The 19,362-nt window shown below is 40.7% G+C and overlaps 1 protein-coding gene across 5 annotated transcripts in view; it reads right to left on the bottom strand.

Annotated features, from left to right (window-relative positions):
* The window catches only part of zmynd11 (zinc finger, MYND-type containing 11), a 30,717-nt gene extending 13,140 nt beyond the window's left edge, over positions 1-17,577 (bottom strand). Inside the window, exons 1-10 of one of the 5 annotated variants that reach the window (XM_062023092.1) lie at positions 17,398-17,565; positions 8,373-8,508; positions 7,363-7,522; positions 7,012-7,035; positions 4,179-4,340; positions 4,034-4,111; positions 2,785-2,877; positions 2,620-2,707; positions 2,469-2,524; positions 2,313-2,390 (exon numbers count right to left, since the gene is read on the bottom strand). In XM_062023092.1, coding sequence (XP_061879076.1) covers positions 2,313-2,390; positions 2,469-2,524; positions 2,620-2,707; positions 2,785-2,877; positions 4,034-4,111; positions 4,179-4,340; positions 7,012-7,035; positions 7,363-7,522; positions 8,373-8,503 — 870 coding nt within the window. In that variant the 5' untranslated portion in view covers positions 8,504-8,508; positions 17,398-17,565. Of the gene's footprint in view, positions 1-2,312; positions 2,391-2,468; positions 2,525-2,619; positions 2,708-2,784; positions 2,878-4,033; positions 4,112-4,178; positions 4,392-7,011; positions 7,036-7,362; positions 7,523-8,372; positions 8,509-17,397 lie in introns of all 5 variants that reach the window. The other 4 variants (XM_062023089.1, XM_062023088.1, XM_062023093.1 and 1 more) reach the window with 4 other exon arrangements.
* Positions 17,578-19,362: the final 1,785 nt, after the last annotated feature.

The raw sequence follows: 19,362 nt of genomic DNA on the forward strand, positions 1-19,362 counted from the left end.
TCGGTATCGTTTTTTAAAAAAATTAAATCAACATAAAAAACACAAGATACACTTACAATTAGTGCACCAACCCAAAAAACCTCCCTCCCCCATTTACACTCATTCACACAAAAGGGTTGTTTCTTCGTTATTAATATTCTGGTTCCTACATTATATATCAATACAGTCTGCAAGGGATACAGTCCGTAAGCACACATGATTGTGCGTGCTGCTGGTCCACTAATAGTACTAACCTTTAACAGTTAATTTTACTCATTTTCATTAATTACTATTTTCTATGTAACTGTTTTTGTTGTTTTACTTTCTTTTTTATTCAATAATTTTTTTTAAATTTATTTATCTTATTTTATTTTATTATTTTTTAACCATACCTGGTTGTCAAAATTAGGCATAATAATGTGTTAATTCCACAACTGTATATATCGGTATCGGTTGATATCGGTATCGGTAATTAAAGAGTTGGATAATATCAGAATACCGGATATCGGCAAAAAGCCATTATCGGACATCCCTAGTATTAATTGTGCAGCCCTACTTCTGTCTATCTGCGATTAATTACGAGTTAACTACGGACAAAACGTGAATAATCCCGATTATATATTTTAATCATTAGACATTCTGAATTTGTACAAACAGAACTCAAACTTACATATTTAATAATATATAGTATTAATTAATATTATTGATAATATTTAATAGTTTGCAGCCCCTGCATGCAAGACTGGTGCATTCACTGTGCTTTTACAGCTTGTAACAGACAAACTGCCCCCTTAACAGCATAGCTGTTGCCCAGATTATGCGTTACTGAGTGGCGCTACTTGCTTAGATTTTACTGATGTCACGCCCTGCTCACGCCCCGGTTAATTAAATATTTGTGGTGGTCAATATAGCTCTGTTCTCAATGGGTATTAGGCGCCATTCAGCCTTTCTCAGAAAAAAATGCCGTATGCTTGCGTTATTTTCGGCTGTACGAATCGTTCAAATCGCGAAAAAGGATACACGTTTCTTCAGAGTTCCTCGTGAGTTTATCAAAAAGGCCGGAAGAGTGCAAAACTTTTAGTAAACTACAACCACAAAAGTCTAAATAAAAGAAATCAAATGTGAGCAAAACTTAAGAGTTAAGTTTTTACCAAATGCAGCAATCTTAAATGAAGCTTTCAGCACATACACAATGTTGACATCTATAGTTATATTTTGGTAAAGACGGGGAAAAACACGCTACTCGTAAACATTGCGTGCAACAGCAACAAACATGGCAGTAGACGTGAAGTTAAATCATGAAATACAACCTTACCAGAGCAAAAACTATGTATATCTATCCAGGAGAGTCTTGATACCAATTTCCTTGACCCAGCCACACACAAAGAAGTTGTAGACATCCATGCCTTTCCAAGTTTCCATCTTGCGACCAACGTATAATCCTTTGTGTCAATTGACAAATCTTTTTTAAGAAAGTATAGGGATCTATTCCATTGCATAGTTAGATTTTTTGCTCGTATCTGCTTTTTACAGGAAGATTTAAGCCTCTTTTGTACCGTACTCGGATAGTTTGCGCGCTGCTTGCTAAACAACAGCCATCTTGGCTTGGTTGACCACCACTGGTTTTCACTTCCGGGAAGAAGTCACGTGACGGAATACAAGCTATTTCTTGGCCTTAGTTCAGATAGCGCACATTTTTTGTGGTTCCCACTTTTCTTTTTGAGTCTCGACTTAAAGGGGCTGTTTCCAATGTATTTTAAGTGTTATGTTACGCCCTCTTATGTCTTCCAGGACGTAATGACGTACATACGTAACACGTAAATGCGCATTAGCTTTGAATGTTGTTAGCTAATATTACCGATTTGGATGGTTTGCATTAGCTGTAATTGAATGTTAATTCTATCATAACAACAACCTGACTACAAATTGATTGTTGCTTCTCTTGGACTGTTTTTGTATGTGTGCGAGTGCTCCTTGGACAAGACGGGGGGAGTGACTGCAGTAAACACCAATCATTTTATTTGGGACGGTAAAAATGCAAACGGCACCTTTAAGACACGCTTAATAGAGATGAATGATTTGGGATACTGCCGTTGTGTCAATTGTTGGATCACAAACTTCTGGTGGATGTTTTTTTCCTCCACTCATTGCTTTGACCATTATAAGCTCAGGATGAATGTCATGCTGTCTATTTGCTTTTTTCTATTATAATGTCTTTATGATTGTCAAAAGCCAAAATCTAAATTTGATTATCGTCCATACCTACTCGGTGGGCACTTAAATTTTAATTATAGTTTTAGTATTTTTAGGATATGATTGCAATTTTTACTTACACAGGGGTAACAGAACCAGTTGTCGGGGCGAGCGTTGGACAGGTAGAAACAGTTCTTACACAGCAACAGCTCGTTCAGCTGCAAGAAGAAAAAGAATATGGAACTAAATGAGAGTGATCTTTTAAGTTCTCATCAACATGTAGATGAGAAGAGTACCTCATGACAGGTGTCACTAAAGAGCAGCCGTGCGATCTCAGCCTGGTCGCTGTGAACTACACACAAACATCAAATAGTAGATCATTACAGTCAAAAGACATTTCACTGACCAACATGAAGCTGACGCCGTGGTAGACTTAGAAGAACGAACCTCCGTACAAGATGGCCGTGTTGTGAACAATCAACTGGGCGTCGGCCTTGAACTCCTCAAAGTTCTTGTACTTGCCCTCGGACAGATTCTGTAAGCCAAAAAAGAAAACATTAGATCTCAAAGCAATGCAAACATGGCCTCGGCTCGACACGCTTTGTGAGCTACCTCCTGTATGTTGGAGACGTCCAGCGCCGTGTGGATGAGTCGTCTGTACATGGGATGTTTGGTGTCCTTGCCTTTCTTGTTCAAGTCCACAGCCTGTAAGGAAGAGGAGAACCTTCAAGTAAGCGCTCAAGGTAGTTGAAAAATAGCGCATGGCTTACATTAGACATGATAAGCTAAACGGCTGACTGTAGATGGAGGCAAGCGCAGATAATAGGGAACGATTACTGATAAACAATCTAATAAAAGGCTTTGCCGCCCAATGTTTCCCACATGATTGGGTTCGGAGAAAATTATTTGCAAAACTGGTCATGCCACAGGTACATGTCATTTTTATAGACTCTGTGGGAGACAAAAAGTGAGCAACAAAACATGAAAAGGAAAACAAATATGTTTAGGAATTCAAATTGTTTGTCTTTTTGGGTTTTTTTCTTATGACCTTTAAAAAGGGTCTGTATACTCGCCAAGTTGGCAACATTCTCAGTCAGACAGGCCAGAGTCATGATGCCATCTACCGTATTTTTCCGAGTATAAGTCGCTCCGGGGTATAAGTCGCACCGGCCGAAAATGCATAATAAAGAAGGAAAAAAACATATATAAGTCACACTGGAGTATAGGTCGCATTTTTTGGGGAAATGTATTTGATAAAACCCAACACCAAGAATATACATTTGAAAGGCAATTTAAAATAAATAAAGAATAGTGAACAGGCTGAATAAGTGTACATTATATGACGCATAAATAACCAACTGAGAACGTGCCTGGTATGTTAACGTAACATATAATGGCAAGAGTCATTCAAATAACTAGAACATATAGAACATGCTATACTCTTACCAAACAATCTGTCACTCCTAATCGCTAAATCCGATGAAATCTTGTATGTCTAGTCTCTTACGTGAATGAGCTAAATAATATTATTTGATATTTTACGGTCCCGCTACCCCGAAGGGAATAAGCGGTAGAAAATGGATGGATTTTACGGTAATGTGTTAATAATTTCACACATAAGTCGCTCCTGAGTATAAGTCGCACCCCCGGCCAAACTATGAAAAAAACTGCGACTTACAGTCCGAAAAATATGGTACATACAAGCTACATTTACACACAGTAAGCGATGGCAACAGCGCCAAATTAGTTTATGGTTCAAATTTATCCATGACGGACCGGAACAAATAAATGACTGTATGGGAAACACTGTGGCTTCACACATATGAAATAGAAAAGTCAAAGACAATGTGTTCCTTCTCACCCTCTCCTTCATCCGCTGGACGATGAAGCGCAGATATTTGCACATCTCCTGCTTGTTCAGGTTCTTCTTTTTACTTCCCTGTGGACGCATTACAAAGTTTAAGATCAGAGCTGGACGCAAGTCAGCCATGTTAAATAAAACTCACCCTGCAGACCACACACTGCCAGTGGGACCCGGCGTCGTGGGGCCTGCCCTCCTCTGGCAGACACTTGAGGTGGAAGACACGAAAGCAGTCGTCGCAGGGCAGCACGTCGCCCGGCAGGTGACACTGAAAGCAGTACCAGTCATGGCTCTCAGGCTCCCACTCCTGTGGAGGACACACAGCAGAGGAGATGTTGGCTTGATCCCCCTCCCCAACCTGACAAACACAGCAAGGGAGGAAGAGAAGAAAAAAACAAGATAAATCAGTTACAGATAGGAAATATAAACCTTGACTATTATTATAACATATTGTAGTTTCATTTTATATAATTATGTCAGCTTTATTTAATGAAGCAATATTTCACAAAAGTTCTGGTGACACATTGAAGGCCGAGCTGCAAGAAAAAAATGAGATCTTAACGAGCTGTCGTAGGTCCAAGTACTCCCACTCACAATCTGGACTGAGGAGGCAGCGTGGAGATGATTATTGCATACAGCTCAGGAAAAGTCACACAAAGCTTCTTCAGAGATAAGGTTTGTTGTTTGTTTAAACTGTACTTAAAGAAGAGGCCACCCACCCAGCCACTACTTTACATAACATTGTAAATGGCAGTACTACAAAATAATCTGAAAAACCCAACATAGAAGACTGAGAAGATCTTGAGACATGCTCCTGGTGTTCCATGGTACTAAGTCAATACTAGTGTGGACTGACATCGTCGTCCTGGAGATTTTTGGAGTTAGTAGTGATCAAAAGCCAAAGAAGAAAACAGAAAAAAAACACATTGCCAACAAAGCAGACTTGGATGTTGGAGGTATTTGGGAGCTCCGCTTTGTAGCATCAAGCTGGGACACGCAGCGAGCCAAGCGGCCTTATTGGCTGCATAGCGACACAGCAACTCCAGATATGAGCTCCTGGTTCCTCAGAATCCTCACATGTATATATCTTCATCATATATCACTGGCATGTCATAAACATTTGCTCGCATACTGCTTTCTCTCCCTGTCTCGGATAAGTGAGCTGAAAAGCGTGGCATCCTCTTGATGCAGTAATCTTGTGATAGAGAATTTAGCGAGGAGACAAGAGAGCCTTTGAATGTGACACACAAAACCTGCTCTCTTCAGTAATGGCCTTGACGCATCATAAAAGTTGATTTACGACACTGGCCCACTTCTACTCCAGAGCGAGGAAATAGACCTGCTACCCGTTCATACGGGCAATGTTTGAGTGAAGACCCAATGAAAAGAAGAGCAGGAAGTAGTTTGCTCATTTACTATTGTCAAAGAGCATCAACACAACTGTTCATGCAAGGGTCATTTTGACTTGAGGTTTGTTTGTTTGGACTGCACGTGCACACACGCTCGCAAGAACACGTGCACACGCACACAAAACTTTAATAAACAGGTATGAATTCAAAGATGAAGGACTTTTTACAAAAGTTGGATTCAATCCAGTCTATCTGGAGGCAGACACTTTCTTCAATGTAATTTAAATGCTGTGACCAGCGAGGTGGAAACACTAATGTCTGTTTTATGAGTAATTACTCCCGAGGTCGGCATTAGAACATGGCGCTTCCCAGCCGGATTGAATCCACTTTAGAGGTGGGGGGGGGGGCAAACTTTCACATGTTGACTACCTACTGGGTGACAAACAGCAGCGGGTAGAAAAATAGAAAGAAAGGCACACAAGCACCTTGTCCCTTCCACCTCCCCACTTTTAGTAACACGACAGGAAGAAGAGAGGAAACAAGCATGCAAGACAGAAGTGAAGAACACAGTAGGAGCGAGGACTTCTGAAGGACTAAAAGATGCTACCCAAGCATAGATGTGTCTAAGCAACTACATGTCTCTTTAAAGCCTCGTTTCCACCAAGCAGTACACTTTACTTTGGAATGCAATACATGTAAATACTGATCGTTGTTTGATTTGACATACCTAAATTAGACATAGTGCAGTGTGTTGATTGGTGGACAGAAAATGGTCACTTTCAGAAAAACAAGACGAAAAATGTTTGCCCAAAACTGCTGTCAAAGTGCCATTTTTTAAATTTTGTAAACAGGCTTAACCCGAAGCCGTGTAGATATATTGAAGAATTATATATTTAACAAAATAAAAAAACATCCTGACAAAGTATATTATTAATTAAAAATAAACAAGTTGCTGACAGCAAATGGCAATTGGGCTGCACTTTGGACAACCCTAGCTGAGACATGTCAACATTTCCAACTGAACTGGACCGCTTAGTGGAAAATTGGATTAGGACACACTTAAGCCAGACATGATTAAGTTTCAACTTGCAATTTAAATAAAAAAAAATCTCCACTCTGTTCTTGTAGCAGAGGCACGTCTTTGCATGAGTAGCGAGGGTATATTTGATTAGGATCCCGATTACTTCAAAAGGAAAAAGTGCAGCGCAGTGATGGACTTCTGTCATATCTCATCCGAATAGGTTGTCATGAGTTGTGCTAATGTCAGCATATTATGGCTAAAAGGAAGTCAAGCTTGAAAGCTAAAGTTAACAATTTAAATAGGTATGACATTTCTTAACCATTTAGGGAGTTCAATGTCTATTTAAGCGCTGGTGTTTTACTTTTAGTGACAACCAATAAAATATATCTAGCCAGGGTACACTGGTCTTTTCTTCTAATCTATGCCCCGTTGGGTAACAAACAAGTGCTCCCGTTTTATTGTATGCAGATGATGGTTAAGAATGTAACCAGCATGAGGACATCCCGTCAAATCCATGACTGCGCTGCATGTAGAGGCGCTGACTTCTCCCACAGGGATGTTAGTTAAGAGGGGACAGGGTTACAGAACAGTAACGATGGAACACGTACCTTGCTTCCCTCCGCTTGAGACTCCTGTGGTGATTCAGAGAGCAGTGTTTAAAACTCCAGCTGTTGAAGTGACGCCAGTTCGGCTGGACACCAATGTCACGTCAACAGTCAATATTTCATAAATGACGTGAACTAACACGGTAACGGTGGGCTGACACTGCTGACGTATTTATCCGTGTGGTCTGTTTCAGGTGGATTGTGTGTGTGTTATGACAGCATTGGCATTCAAACGCAGCCTCCAAAGGATGCTGCAACTCATCCACGACACAGCTGCTGTGTGTTTGATCACTTAACTAAATATTTTAAGGTTTGGGGTTCTGCCGAAATTAACGAGGGTGTCAGCGGGCTCACCATTTCGTCACCAGGCAGCCAGTAGCCTTCCTGTTCGATGCCAGCTTTGGAACCCTTGCAGCCCACAGTCAGGGTCTCCACCACCAGGCCGTCCTTCACGGCCAGGCTCAGCTGTCTGGCCGTCTCCTTGGGGTGCATGTTGAACACGCGGCTCAGGTACCTGAGGGGAAAATGTACATCAATGACGGTGTGTTGGTGAGATTTTAGGCAGATTTAGGGAAAAATAATTTGCTCATCTCAGGTTGTGTAAATGGACCATTAACTTAATTCCCGGTTCATTTCCTGATGCAGGTCACCTACACCTGACCAAAACAATCATTCGCTCCTCCCTCCTCTTAGCCACAAAGGCCGTCTGCAGGAATTAAGCAGCAGCAAGACAGTAGTGGCAGGGTGGGAGGGGGAGTCGCCGGGAATATCCGTGGCACGCTGCTGCCTCACGTTGCCATGACAACAGCCAGAGCTCTCTTCTCAGCCGAGGTGTTGTTTGAACGTGCTAAGCAATTCATTTGGTCAGGAATGCTTGCCAAGAGATCGCCAGCGTGCACAGATTGTCTTTACTGCCAGCATAATAGCACACACAACCTGCATCCCTTTTTAAGACGACCAGCAGTTTTCAGCCTTTAACGTTTATAACAGTTCACCAGAGTAAACAATAGCTTTTTATACTGTTGTTGGTTGAGCTCCAACTGAGGAACATAATGGATAAATCCATGTCTTAGTAAACACAAGCAACTTATAAATAGCATCAAAAACAATTTTGAGCAGTATCCAAACATGTTTGTTTGTAATGTCTGCTGCAACACAAGAAAACACAACATAAGTGTGTAGCAGTGCAGTAGTAAAGGCATGCTCGTGGACGAAAATGTGTGCAGCCTTCAGGTCATATCAGGGGTCATCGCTGCGGACACTTGGCATCATGCGTCAACAAGTCAGTTAGGCGACAAGAGAGAAGTCTGTTTAAGTAAGGTCAACAACAGCCATCATGTAATCTTGGAAGGTCCACCACCTACTTGGAGATGCGGTCCATGTTGGCGATCTGCTTCTGGTTGCGGATTACTTCTATTGCGGCCCACACGTACTGGACCACCTTAGGGTCTGCTAGCCTCTTCTTTGCCACACGTGACATTACTTCCTTATTCATCTTAACTGTAGGGAGCACAGGAGAAAAATGAGCACCGTTCAGTGAGCGTCAAAGCATCAATTTGAAGTTTTTCACAATACTTCCAAAGTTAAACCATTAATTTAAACGTTTTCATCATACTCAAAGTTATCGTGTTAGTTAACATGTATTCTTATACTATTGCTTTAGACCCTGGAACAGATTATTTCTAATATCTCTTACATAAGGACTGTATGTGTACTTATGTGATAGTTATTGGAATTTTACAACTCACGATTCAATTCGATTCAGATTCTTTGGGTGATGATTCGATTAAGAATCGATTCAAACCGATTCTCGCAATATATTATCTGGTATAAAAACGATAGTAAAACCTTTTCAACAGATTATAGGTTACAAATGCTCCTCTTGGCTGCTGATATATGATGTATACGTACGAATGTAACTATAAACAATATAATGATAAACTGCGGTAAAACTCCCGACTGTTAGTATTTATGTTTTTGTGTTTTGTTTTGTTTTATTTGCACACACAGAGAAAGAGAAATAAGAACAATATACAATTTAAAGCAAAAAATATGTGCGGGACAGGTTAGGAAGACCCTAAGACAGTGGTCCCCAACCACCGGGCTGCAGCCCGGTACCGGTCCGCGGACCAATTGGTATTGGGCCGCACAAGAAATAAAAAAAACAACAAAAAAAAACCAAACATGTTTTTATTTATTTATTAAATCAACATTAAAAACACAATATATACATTATATATCAATAAAAACAATACCACCCCAATTCCAAACCTTGATGCTGAGTGCCATGCAGGGAGGTAATGGATCCCATTTTTATAGTCTTTGGTATGACTCGGCCGGGGTTTGAACTCATGACCTACCGATCTCAGGGCGGACACTCTAACCACAAGGCCACTGAGAGGGACCCATTACCTCCCTGCTTGGCACTCAGTATCAAGGGTTGGAATTGGGGGTTGAATCACCAAAATGATTCCCAAGCGCGGCCACTGCGGCTGCTCACTGCTCCCCTCACCTCCCAGGGGGTGAAACAAGGGTTTGGTTTAAATGCAGAGGTTAATTTCACCACACCTAGTGTGTGTGTGTAATTATCAGTGGTACTTTAACTTTAAATGGAAGCCAACTGCAAGAAGCACAATACTGTTTGGAGTGTTATTTTATGTGACAGAGGATGCTTTGATCCCAAACAAAGGTGATGGGTAACGTTAACAGTGGCAGGTGGTGCAAGCGGAGCGGTGCGAGTGGTAATACGAGAGAGGGAAGGTGCGAATCTGGTAACAAATGGAGGAATAATTAATTCCCAAGCATTAATTATTCGTCTGGCGGTGGCTTGGCTTCAAGTGGGGAGATGTTGAACAGACAACCGTAATATGTCAAGTATACATTGTTATAAAAAGTAGCAGCACTACTAATTTGTACCATCATTTGAAAAGTCACCTGCTAGAGAATAAGGAGTGCTTGAAACTCTGCATGTCAACATCTCCGGCCGGTGCCACACCCAACAAAATGCTGAAGCAACCAGCACTGACCCAATTGAGCCTGGCGTCTTCCATTTCCAGATCAACACCGTATGAAAAAATAGTCAAAAACAGAAGGAGATAACGTCCGCAGTAACCTACCACATAGCGAAGGACATACACAATTTGATTTCCTATTATGCAGCTAATTTCTATTTTACAGTTATTGAAATTTCTTGTGTGACTTCATGCACAAAAGTGCACTTTATTTGTTTTAAAATATTGTAGTGGCATTCTGTACAAAAAATGTATTTTAATTTAGTGTTGTTTTGATATGTCATCCTAGTGACAACATGCACAAAAGTGCACTAATGTCTTGTTTCAAAATGTCTCTGACAATATTGCACTTTCTGTTTCGAAATAACATGAATGTTTGTGCCACAGCTTAATAACTGTTTAATAAATACAGTTTTGGTAAATTGACTTAGTTGTGATTTCCCTCTGCATGAAAGTAAAAAAATAGCATATACTGTATTAATGCAGTATGAACAAGACTGTTTTAATGTAGACACATAGAATCATCATACTGTTGATTATATGCATAAATGTTAATTAAAGGCTAAAGCAAAATATCGAGATATATATATCGTGTATCGTGACATGGCCTAAAAATATCGAGATATTAATAAAAGGCCAGCCCAAACATGAGGTTTAGGAAAAATTATGTGGGTCGGATCACAGCTGACTCTTCTCACCCTGGACACAAACTATTCTCCCCTCTCCCTCAGGCAGGAGACTACGGTCCATCCAGACCACACCTCCCGCCACCTGAACAGTTTTTTGCCCTTGGCCATCAGGCACATGAACAATAACAAGATCTGATAGCTCAGTTACAGCTTATGTTATTCTATTCTGTGTTATGTGTTTTATGTTGCACGATTGCACTAAGTAAAATTCCTAGTTTGTGAACCTGTTGTCAAACAATGGCAATAAAAACTATTCTGATTCTGATTCTGAATTAACCACACTGTGCAGGAAGAGACTACAATCGAAACATACACAGTAAAAACTGCTCAAAAATTCATATTTTGGTTTGGGAGTAAGCTGTCCTTTAACATTTTACTCTATTTGTTATGATTATTGAGCTTCCAATGATGTTGACTTTAGCATTTAAAGGACTGTAAACTGTATTGTTTGTGGTTGCAGTTTGCGGTGATGCTTCTAATAATTTGACCCTCTCATCTCCAAACACAGATAAGGTCTTTATAAGTGACTGAATCAATCAGAGGTACCTTCTTCTTCTTCATCATTTTATGGCGGGTCACAACCAACGTTATAGGTGCATACCTCCACCTACTGTAAGGAGTGTGTATCCTCAGGGTGAGTACTTGGGTTACAGACTGTGTTGATATATCCATATCAAATATGTATTTACACAAAACTACAGATAACAAAAGGGGAGAGAAAAGAAGATTTTTTTTTTTTAATACTATTAATAAAATAAAAATAAAAAAAAAAAATTTTTTTTTAGGAGTTATGAGAAGTTTGCATAGGAAAGGGTACAGTTCCATCCTGGTATACTGCTACAAGAAAGCCTGAGTTTGTTTAAGAAATATTTTTTTTAACTCACACAGTACTAGGTTGAAAGTAGCATTTCAAATACAAATATACTGCAAGAAAATAAATAAAAATATAATTTAAAATAAGCAAAAGGCTTTGTATATTCCCAGTTACAAGTAGCCGCAACCTGTAATGCCTTTTCTTTTTGATAGGGTGTTCGACATTTTGGTGGTATAGCAGGCAAACAAATTAGAACCTTTTTTGGAGTGAGATCTGGGTTGAATGTGATGTGTACAAGTACCTCTGGTGTTATAATGGTGAATATATTTTGAAGTATCTAGAGTGTGAATGTGAGTGTGAATGTTGTCTATCTGTGTTGGCCCTGTGATGAGGTGGCGACTTGTCCAGGGTGTACACCGCCTTCCGCCCGAATAAAGCTGATATAGGCTCCAGCACCCCCCGCGACCCCAAAAGGGACAAGCGGTAGAAAATGGATGGATGGATGGAACAATTTATTTTTTTAAGTATTAAACCAGTGATCTTAAAATATCCCATTAGAGCCTTGCTACATTCTTTATTGTTTCCCCACTTCCCTAAAATTGCTTTTAAACTCCATCCCCTACCTAGACTGGACAATTTTCCTCTGTAACCTGTACTTCCTACACTCCATCAGCACATGCTGCACATTTTCAACCACCCCACATTTATCTGTTGCCACTTTGCCTAATAAGTATAATGTTGCCCTCTGTCCAGTGTGTCCTAACCTAAGTCGAGTATATACCACCTCCTCTCTCCTACACTTTCCTCTATATTATTCCCCATTGATATATTGTTGGATGTTGTATAAGTGTCTGCCTTTCCTCCCAGAATCCCAGTTATTGCCAGGATTCCCTAATTGCTGTATTAATCAGTGAGTTTGCCTCCCCTATCAGAGGTACCTGGATTCGACATCTTTCTTCTTCTTCTTCTTTTGTTTAATGGCGGTTGGCAAGCAACCTTCTGGTGTGCATTACCGCCACCTACTGAAATGGAGTGTGGACCGAGGTGGATCCCTACTCTATATTCTTTTATGTAGCCCAGTATATATATATATTTTTTTAAACATGTGTATAATGCTTTATAACCTGTGTTCTGAGTGCAAACCTAAAATATTTTCAACTGCTAACCTAATCTTCTCTTTCGCTAACTTACTTTCCAGTATTTCCCTTTCTCTATTGTATTTCCTACAATGTATTAAAACATGTCCTACACTTTCTATCTGATGGCAATAGTCACACAGCCCTGTATTATGTTTCCCTATCAATTTCAATGAACTATTTATATATGTATGTCCTGATCTCATTCTAGTAATATTGTCTTCTTCCTTCCTATTTCTACCCCCTCCTCTCATTACACCTACTCTCCTCTGGACTTTGTAATACTCCCTACCTTTTGTTGCCTTATTCCAATTATCCTGCCACTTTTTATTGTGTTCTATCTTAATTATGTTCTTCACTTCTTCTTTACTGTGCTTAATCTCCATGTTTACTTCTGTTTTAGTGGTTGCTTGTTTTGCGTATCTACCTGCTAATTCATTCCCCACAACTCCTACATGAGCAGGAACTAGGGTATACGCGATATATCACGGGTTTGTCTCTGTGCGATATAGAAAATGACTATCGTGATATTCGAGTATACGTTCTCACGCAGTTGCTTTTAGCTGCTGGCATTACACTACAGGCTCTCCTCGCTCTTTCCTGTGTCTCCTTCTCACAGACAGACAAGCGCACCTTCTTACACACGTCACATACTGTCACGACATACGTCACATACGTATACGCCCTCGCGCAGCAAAGAGGTAGCAGCATGGTAAACGTTAGCTGTGATGCTAGCGTAGCCGTGCGAGTGGTAATAGAAGGTGCGAATCTGGTAACAAATGATGGAATAATTAATTCCCCCAAAAAACAGCGGGGGGTCCATCGTCTGGCGGTGGTGTGGCTTTAAGTGGGAATATGTCGAACAGACAACCGTAATTTGTCAAGTGTGGGGAAAAAGCGTTGCTATAAAAAGTAGCACTACTGCTAATATGTACCATCATTTGAAAAGTCAACTGCGAATGAAGAGTGCTTACTCCGCATGTCAACATCTCCGTTCGGTGCCACACGCCCACACAATCAAAATGCAGAGGCAAACATTTCTAGATCAACACCGTATGAAAAAAATAGTGATTTTTTTTGTTGTGATTTCCTTCTCTGCATGAAAGTTTTAAAGTAGCATATATTAAAGGCCTACTGAAATGAAATGTTTTTATTTAAACGGGGATAGCAGATCCATTCTATATGTCATACTTGATCATTTCGCGATAGTGCCATATTTTTGCTGAAAGGATTTAGTAGAGAACATCGACGATAAAGTTTGCAACTTTTGGTCGCTGATAAAAAAAGCCTTGCCTGTACCGGAAGTAGCGTGACGTCAAAGGTTGAAAGGCTCCTCACATTTCCCCATTGTTTTCAATTTAGTGAGAGCGATTCGGACCGAGATAGCGACGATTACCTCATTTATTTGAGCGAGGATGAAAGATTCGTGGATGAGGAACGTGAGAGTGAAGGACTAGAGTGCAATGCAGGACGTATCTTTTTTCGCTCTGACCGTAACTTAGGTACAAGCTGGCTCATTGGATTCTACACTATCTCCTTTTTCTATTGTGGATCACAGATTTGTATTTTAAACCACCTCAGATACTATATCCTCTTGAAAATGAGAGTCAAGAACGCGAAATGGACATTTACAGTGACTTTTATCTCCACGACAATACATCGGCGAAACACTTTAGCACGGAGCTAACGTGATAGCATCGGGCTTAACTGCATATAGAAACAAAATAAATAAGCCCCTGACTGGAAGGATAGACAGAAAATCAACAATACTATTAAACCATGGACCTGTAAATACACGGTTAATGCTTTCCAGCCTGGCGAAGGTTAACAATGCTGTTGCTAACGACGCCATTGAAGCTAACTTAGCAACGGCACCTCACAGAGTTACGCTAAAAACATTAGCTATCCACCTACACCAGCCAGGCCTTATCTGCTCATCAACACCCGTGCTCACCTGCGATCGACGGTGCGACGAAGGACTTCACCGATGCGGTCGGCGGCTAGCGTCGGATAACGCGTCTGCTATCCACCTCAAAGTCCTCCTGTTTGTGTTGCTGCAGCCAGCCGCTAATACACCGATACCACCTACAACTTTCTTCTTTGCACTGTTCATTGTTCATTAAACAAATTGCAAAAGATTCACCAACACAGATGTCCAGAATACTGTGGAATTTTGAGATGAAAACAGAGCTTTTTGTATTGGATTCAATGGCGTCCGCATACTTCCGTTTCAACGATTGACGTCACGCGCATACGTCATCATACATAGACGTTTTCAACCGGAAGTTTAGCGGGAAATTTAAAATTGCACTTTATAAATTAACCCGGCCGTATTGGCATGTGTTGCAATGTTAAGATTTCATCATTGATATATAAACTATCAGACTGCGTGGTCGGTAGTAGTGGGTTTCAGTAGGCCTTTAATGCAGTATGAAGAAGAATGTTTTAATGTAGACACATAGAATCATCATACTGCTGTGATTATATGCATCAAGTGTTCATTCAAGGCTAAGTCAAAATATCGAGATATATATCGTGTATCGCGATATGGCCTTAAAATAACGCGATATTAAAAAAAGGCCATATCGCCCAGCCCTAGCAGGAACCCAAAGAAATGTTACCACACCTCCGGCTTTATTTATTCTGCAGATTGTCTGAACTATTTCAAAAACTAAATCTTGTCTTGTTTCTGATGCCGTGTTTTTTATGCTCATCAATGCACTGCTGGAGTCCGAGCACACAAAGACATCTTTCTTAATACTCATACACAAACTGATCACCTGTCCCACCTGCAGCTAATGAGGTCATCAAACTATGAGAAACAGCTGTTGAATGATGATGATGCAACTGCAGTGCACGTTAGGATCGGGAGAGGACAAGGGCCACCTGTGGCTTGGATGCTAATGGGGGTGTAGCTACATGATGATGGTCCCCAATCAATGAAGCAGCATGTATCGTTAATTAAGCAGCTTGTTAGAAGGCAGCAGACAGACGGAGTGAACCAGTAGTTGTTTGTAATCAAAAAGGTCAACCAACGAACGAGATTTCTCTATAGAATCTCCTCTCTGGTCAACAAAAGCACCATGAGGATTCTAGCGGGAACTCTCGTTCAACCCTTTTTCGATTACGCATGCACCTCCTGGTACCCTAGCACCTCCAAAACCCTCAAATCTAAACTCCAAACATCCCAGAACAAGCTAGTTAGATTACTTCTAGACCTCCACCCCAGATCACACCTCACTCCTACCCACTTTTTCAAAGTGGGCTGGCTCAGAGTAAAACAACTTGCACTGAGCCTAGTCTATAAAATCCGCTACACCTCCCTGATACCGAAGTACAAGTCAAACTACTTCCTTAACGTAAATGACCGCCATAACCACAACACCAGGGGGAGCTCCACTAACCACGTCAAACCCAGATTCCGATCTAACAAAGGTCTTAACTCATTCTCTTTCTATGCCACATCAATGTGGAATGCGCTCCCAGCAGGTGTAAAAGAAAGGGCATCTCTATCCTCCTTCAAAACCGCAATAAAAGTACACCTCCAGGCAACTTCAACCCTAAACTAACACCCTCCCCGGATTGTTAATAATCAAATGTCAATAATCAAATCAGATTGTTAATAATCAAATGTAAATAATCAAATCAGATTGTTAATAATCCAAATGTAGATTTTTCTTATGCTCGCTCGCTCTCTCTCTCTCTCTCTCTCTCTCTAAGTCAGACCTACACTGTTTCAATGTCCATTTGTCTGTTCTCAATTGTTGATGACTGAAGTGATGATAACAACCAAACATAACCCCACCACCTCCACATCCCGGATTGTAAATAATTCAATGTATATACCCTGATGATTATCTTGTGTGATGACTGTATTATGATGATAGTATATATCTGATAGTATATATCTGTATCATGAATCAATTTAAGTGGACCCCGACTTAAACAAGTTGAAAAACGTATTCGGGTGTTACCATTTAGTGGTCAATTGTACGGAATATGTACTTTTCACTGTGCAACCTACTAATAAAAGTCTCAATCAATCAATCAACAACAGACCCAGACAAGACTCGACTAATGAAGCAGACGTAAGTCGTCATGCTGTCAACACTCACTCATGACACCTCACTTGACTAGACGACAGCCAACAAGCAGTGGAATGACTTCGAACGACGAATCGAGCAGCTCCGTGCTCTTTAAAATTGTCATGTGCGCTAATTGATATGTAAGAGAGAGACACGAAAGGCCACCAACACTGGCACACAGACTGGAGCTAGCGTGCTAACTAACGTACAAGCGTGACAAAAAAGCGATTTGGCTTCTCAAGACGAGTTTAAACTGGCACAATTCATCAAATTGTAGGTTAAACATTAATGACATGTCAATTGTGGTTGGCTGTCGACAAACAAAAACGCAGTAGCGTTCGTATAGTAAGAGCTATGCTAAAATGTGACGTTGCTATGTCTAGCTAGCAGACTTTAAAAGCTAACCATCGTACAAAGCGACATACATGCTACGTTATGCCTTTAATGGCGTGATTTCTACGAGCAAAGTCGACCTTCTACGCTACGTGACCAGTAGTCGGTTGTCTATGTGGGCAGCGAGTGGTTTGTTTTGGAGGGCGCCATGTTGGCGCTCCTCCATGACCCGATAGCAGCGGCAGCTAATAACTAGCCGCTAACAGCTATTCTCGCTGGCCAGACAAGTCGCTTTCACAGCCGAATAGAGGCTCGACTCACCTCCAGCACGGTGTCGCTAACTCACCGGGGTGATAACAATCCACACAGGAGCGGGCACAAGCGAGTTTACATCCGTCTCGGCCGGGCTAGGCGAGGCTGCTGGCCGCGGTGTGTGTCCAGCCGACCACAGTGGGCTGAGAGAGGTAAACAGAGCACCGGAGTAGCTCTAGCGGGGAAGCTGGTGTCCTGCACCCTACACCAAGTACTCCTTAGACCAGTGGTTCTTAACCTGGGTTCGATCGAACCCTAGGGGTTCGGTGAGTCGGGCTCAGGGGTTCGGCGGAGGTCAAAACACACCCGACTCATCGTGTAAATAAAAACTTGTCCTTATCGGCGTATCACGGATACGGCAACAGCAGAAGTCACACTGATTTGCAGGTGTGTAATTTGTTGTGAGTTTATGCACTGTGTTGGTTTTGTTTGAACAAGGTGATGTTCATGCACGGTTTATTTTGTGCACCAGTAAAAAAAAACATGGTAACACTTTAGTATGGGGAACATATTCACCATTAATTACTTGCTTATATTAACATGCAAATTAGTAACATATTATTGGCTCTTAACTAGTCATTATTAAGTACTTATTAATGCCTTATTCGGCATGACCTTATTATAACTCTAACCCTCTAATGCTGACCCTAACCCTAACCAAATATTTCTAAATTAAGTCTTTGGTACTTAGAATATATATTCTAAATCCAGTAGATTTATACTGCTTTAACATCTGCTGACTGAAGCCTTGCTTTTGAAGAATCCTCCAAGTCTTTTATTGGGCGCCAAACAATCATCCATGCCACACCCACTTCAAGTCCACTACTTAGAATATATATTCTAAGTACCAAAGACTTAATTTATATGTTCCCCTAGTGTCCAAAAAACTCTTGTTACTTAGAATATGTTCCCCATACTAAAGTGTTACCAAAAACATATAACTTTGTCTTGAATTTGAAAAAAAAAACATTTTCTTTTTGTTAATAATCAAATGTAGATACTTTTTCTTATGCCTTCTGATATCTCTCTCTCTCTCTCGCTCTCTCTCTCTCTCTCTCTCTCTCTCTCTCTCTCTCTCTCTCTCTCTCTCTGTCCACTACTTGCTGTACATATCCTACCAAGTCAGACCTACACTGTTTCAATATCCATTTCTCTGTTCTCAATTGTTGATGACTGATGATAACAACCAAACCTAACCCCCCACCCCCTCCACACCCCGGATTGTAAATAATGTAAACAATTCAATGTATATACCCTGATGATTATCTTGTGTGATGACTGTATTATGACGATAGTATATATTTGATAGTATATATCTGTATCATGAATCAATTTAAGTGGACCCCGACTTAAACAAATTGAAAAACTTATTCGGGTGTTACCATTTAGTGGTCAATTGTACGGAATATGTACTTCACTGTGCAACCTACTAATAAAAGTCTCAATCAATCAATCAATTCACTAAAGAAGGGTTCGGTGAATGCGCATATGAAACTGGTGGGGTTCGGTAACTTTCAACAAGGTTGAACCACTGCCTTAGACTTAGACTTATTTAGTCACGTTTCACAAATAGTGACAAATGTTTTTCTAGTTACTGTACTATTAGTGCCTATTATCAATGTATTACACGTTTTTTGATCAATATCTTCCGATGTTGAAACAACTTTCCTTTTAGTTTTGGTCACCAGCAAAACCACTAGAGGGCGAAAGAGCCTTATGGAAATGTAATCAGTGTGCATCGAAAACTTGAATTTGGACTGTGGAAATAGCTTTTCCTTGTGATTGATGGTGACTTAATAGGTAATTGCTCCACTCGGTGCTTAAGTCTACTTTGTAGCTGAAGACTGAAGTCTTACTTGTTAAACAGGTACTTGCGTGGTATCTGGGATGACTGATGTGATTCAAGGAAGGGCATTTATGGCCTAGAATCCATATTGTGATATACACTATATCGCCAAAAGTATTTGGCCACCT

Source organism: Entelurus aequoreus, linkage group LG16, assembly GCF_033978785.1.
Source record: "Entelurus aequoreus isolate RoL-2023_Sb linkage group LG16, RoL_Eaeq_v1.1, whole genome shotgun sequence".
NCBI classification, from domain to species: Eukaryota; Metazoa; Chordata; class Actinopteri; order Syngnathiformes; family Syngnathidae; genus Entelurus; species Entelurus aequoreus.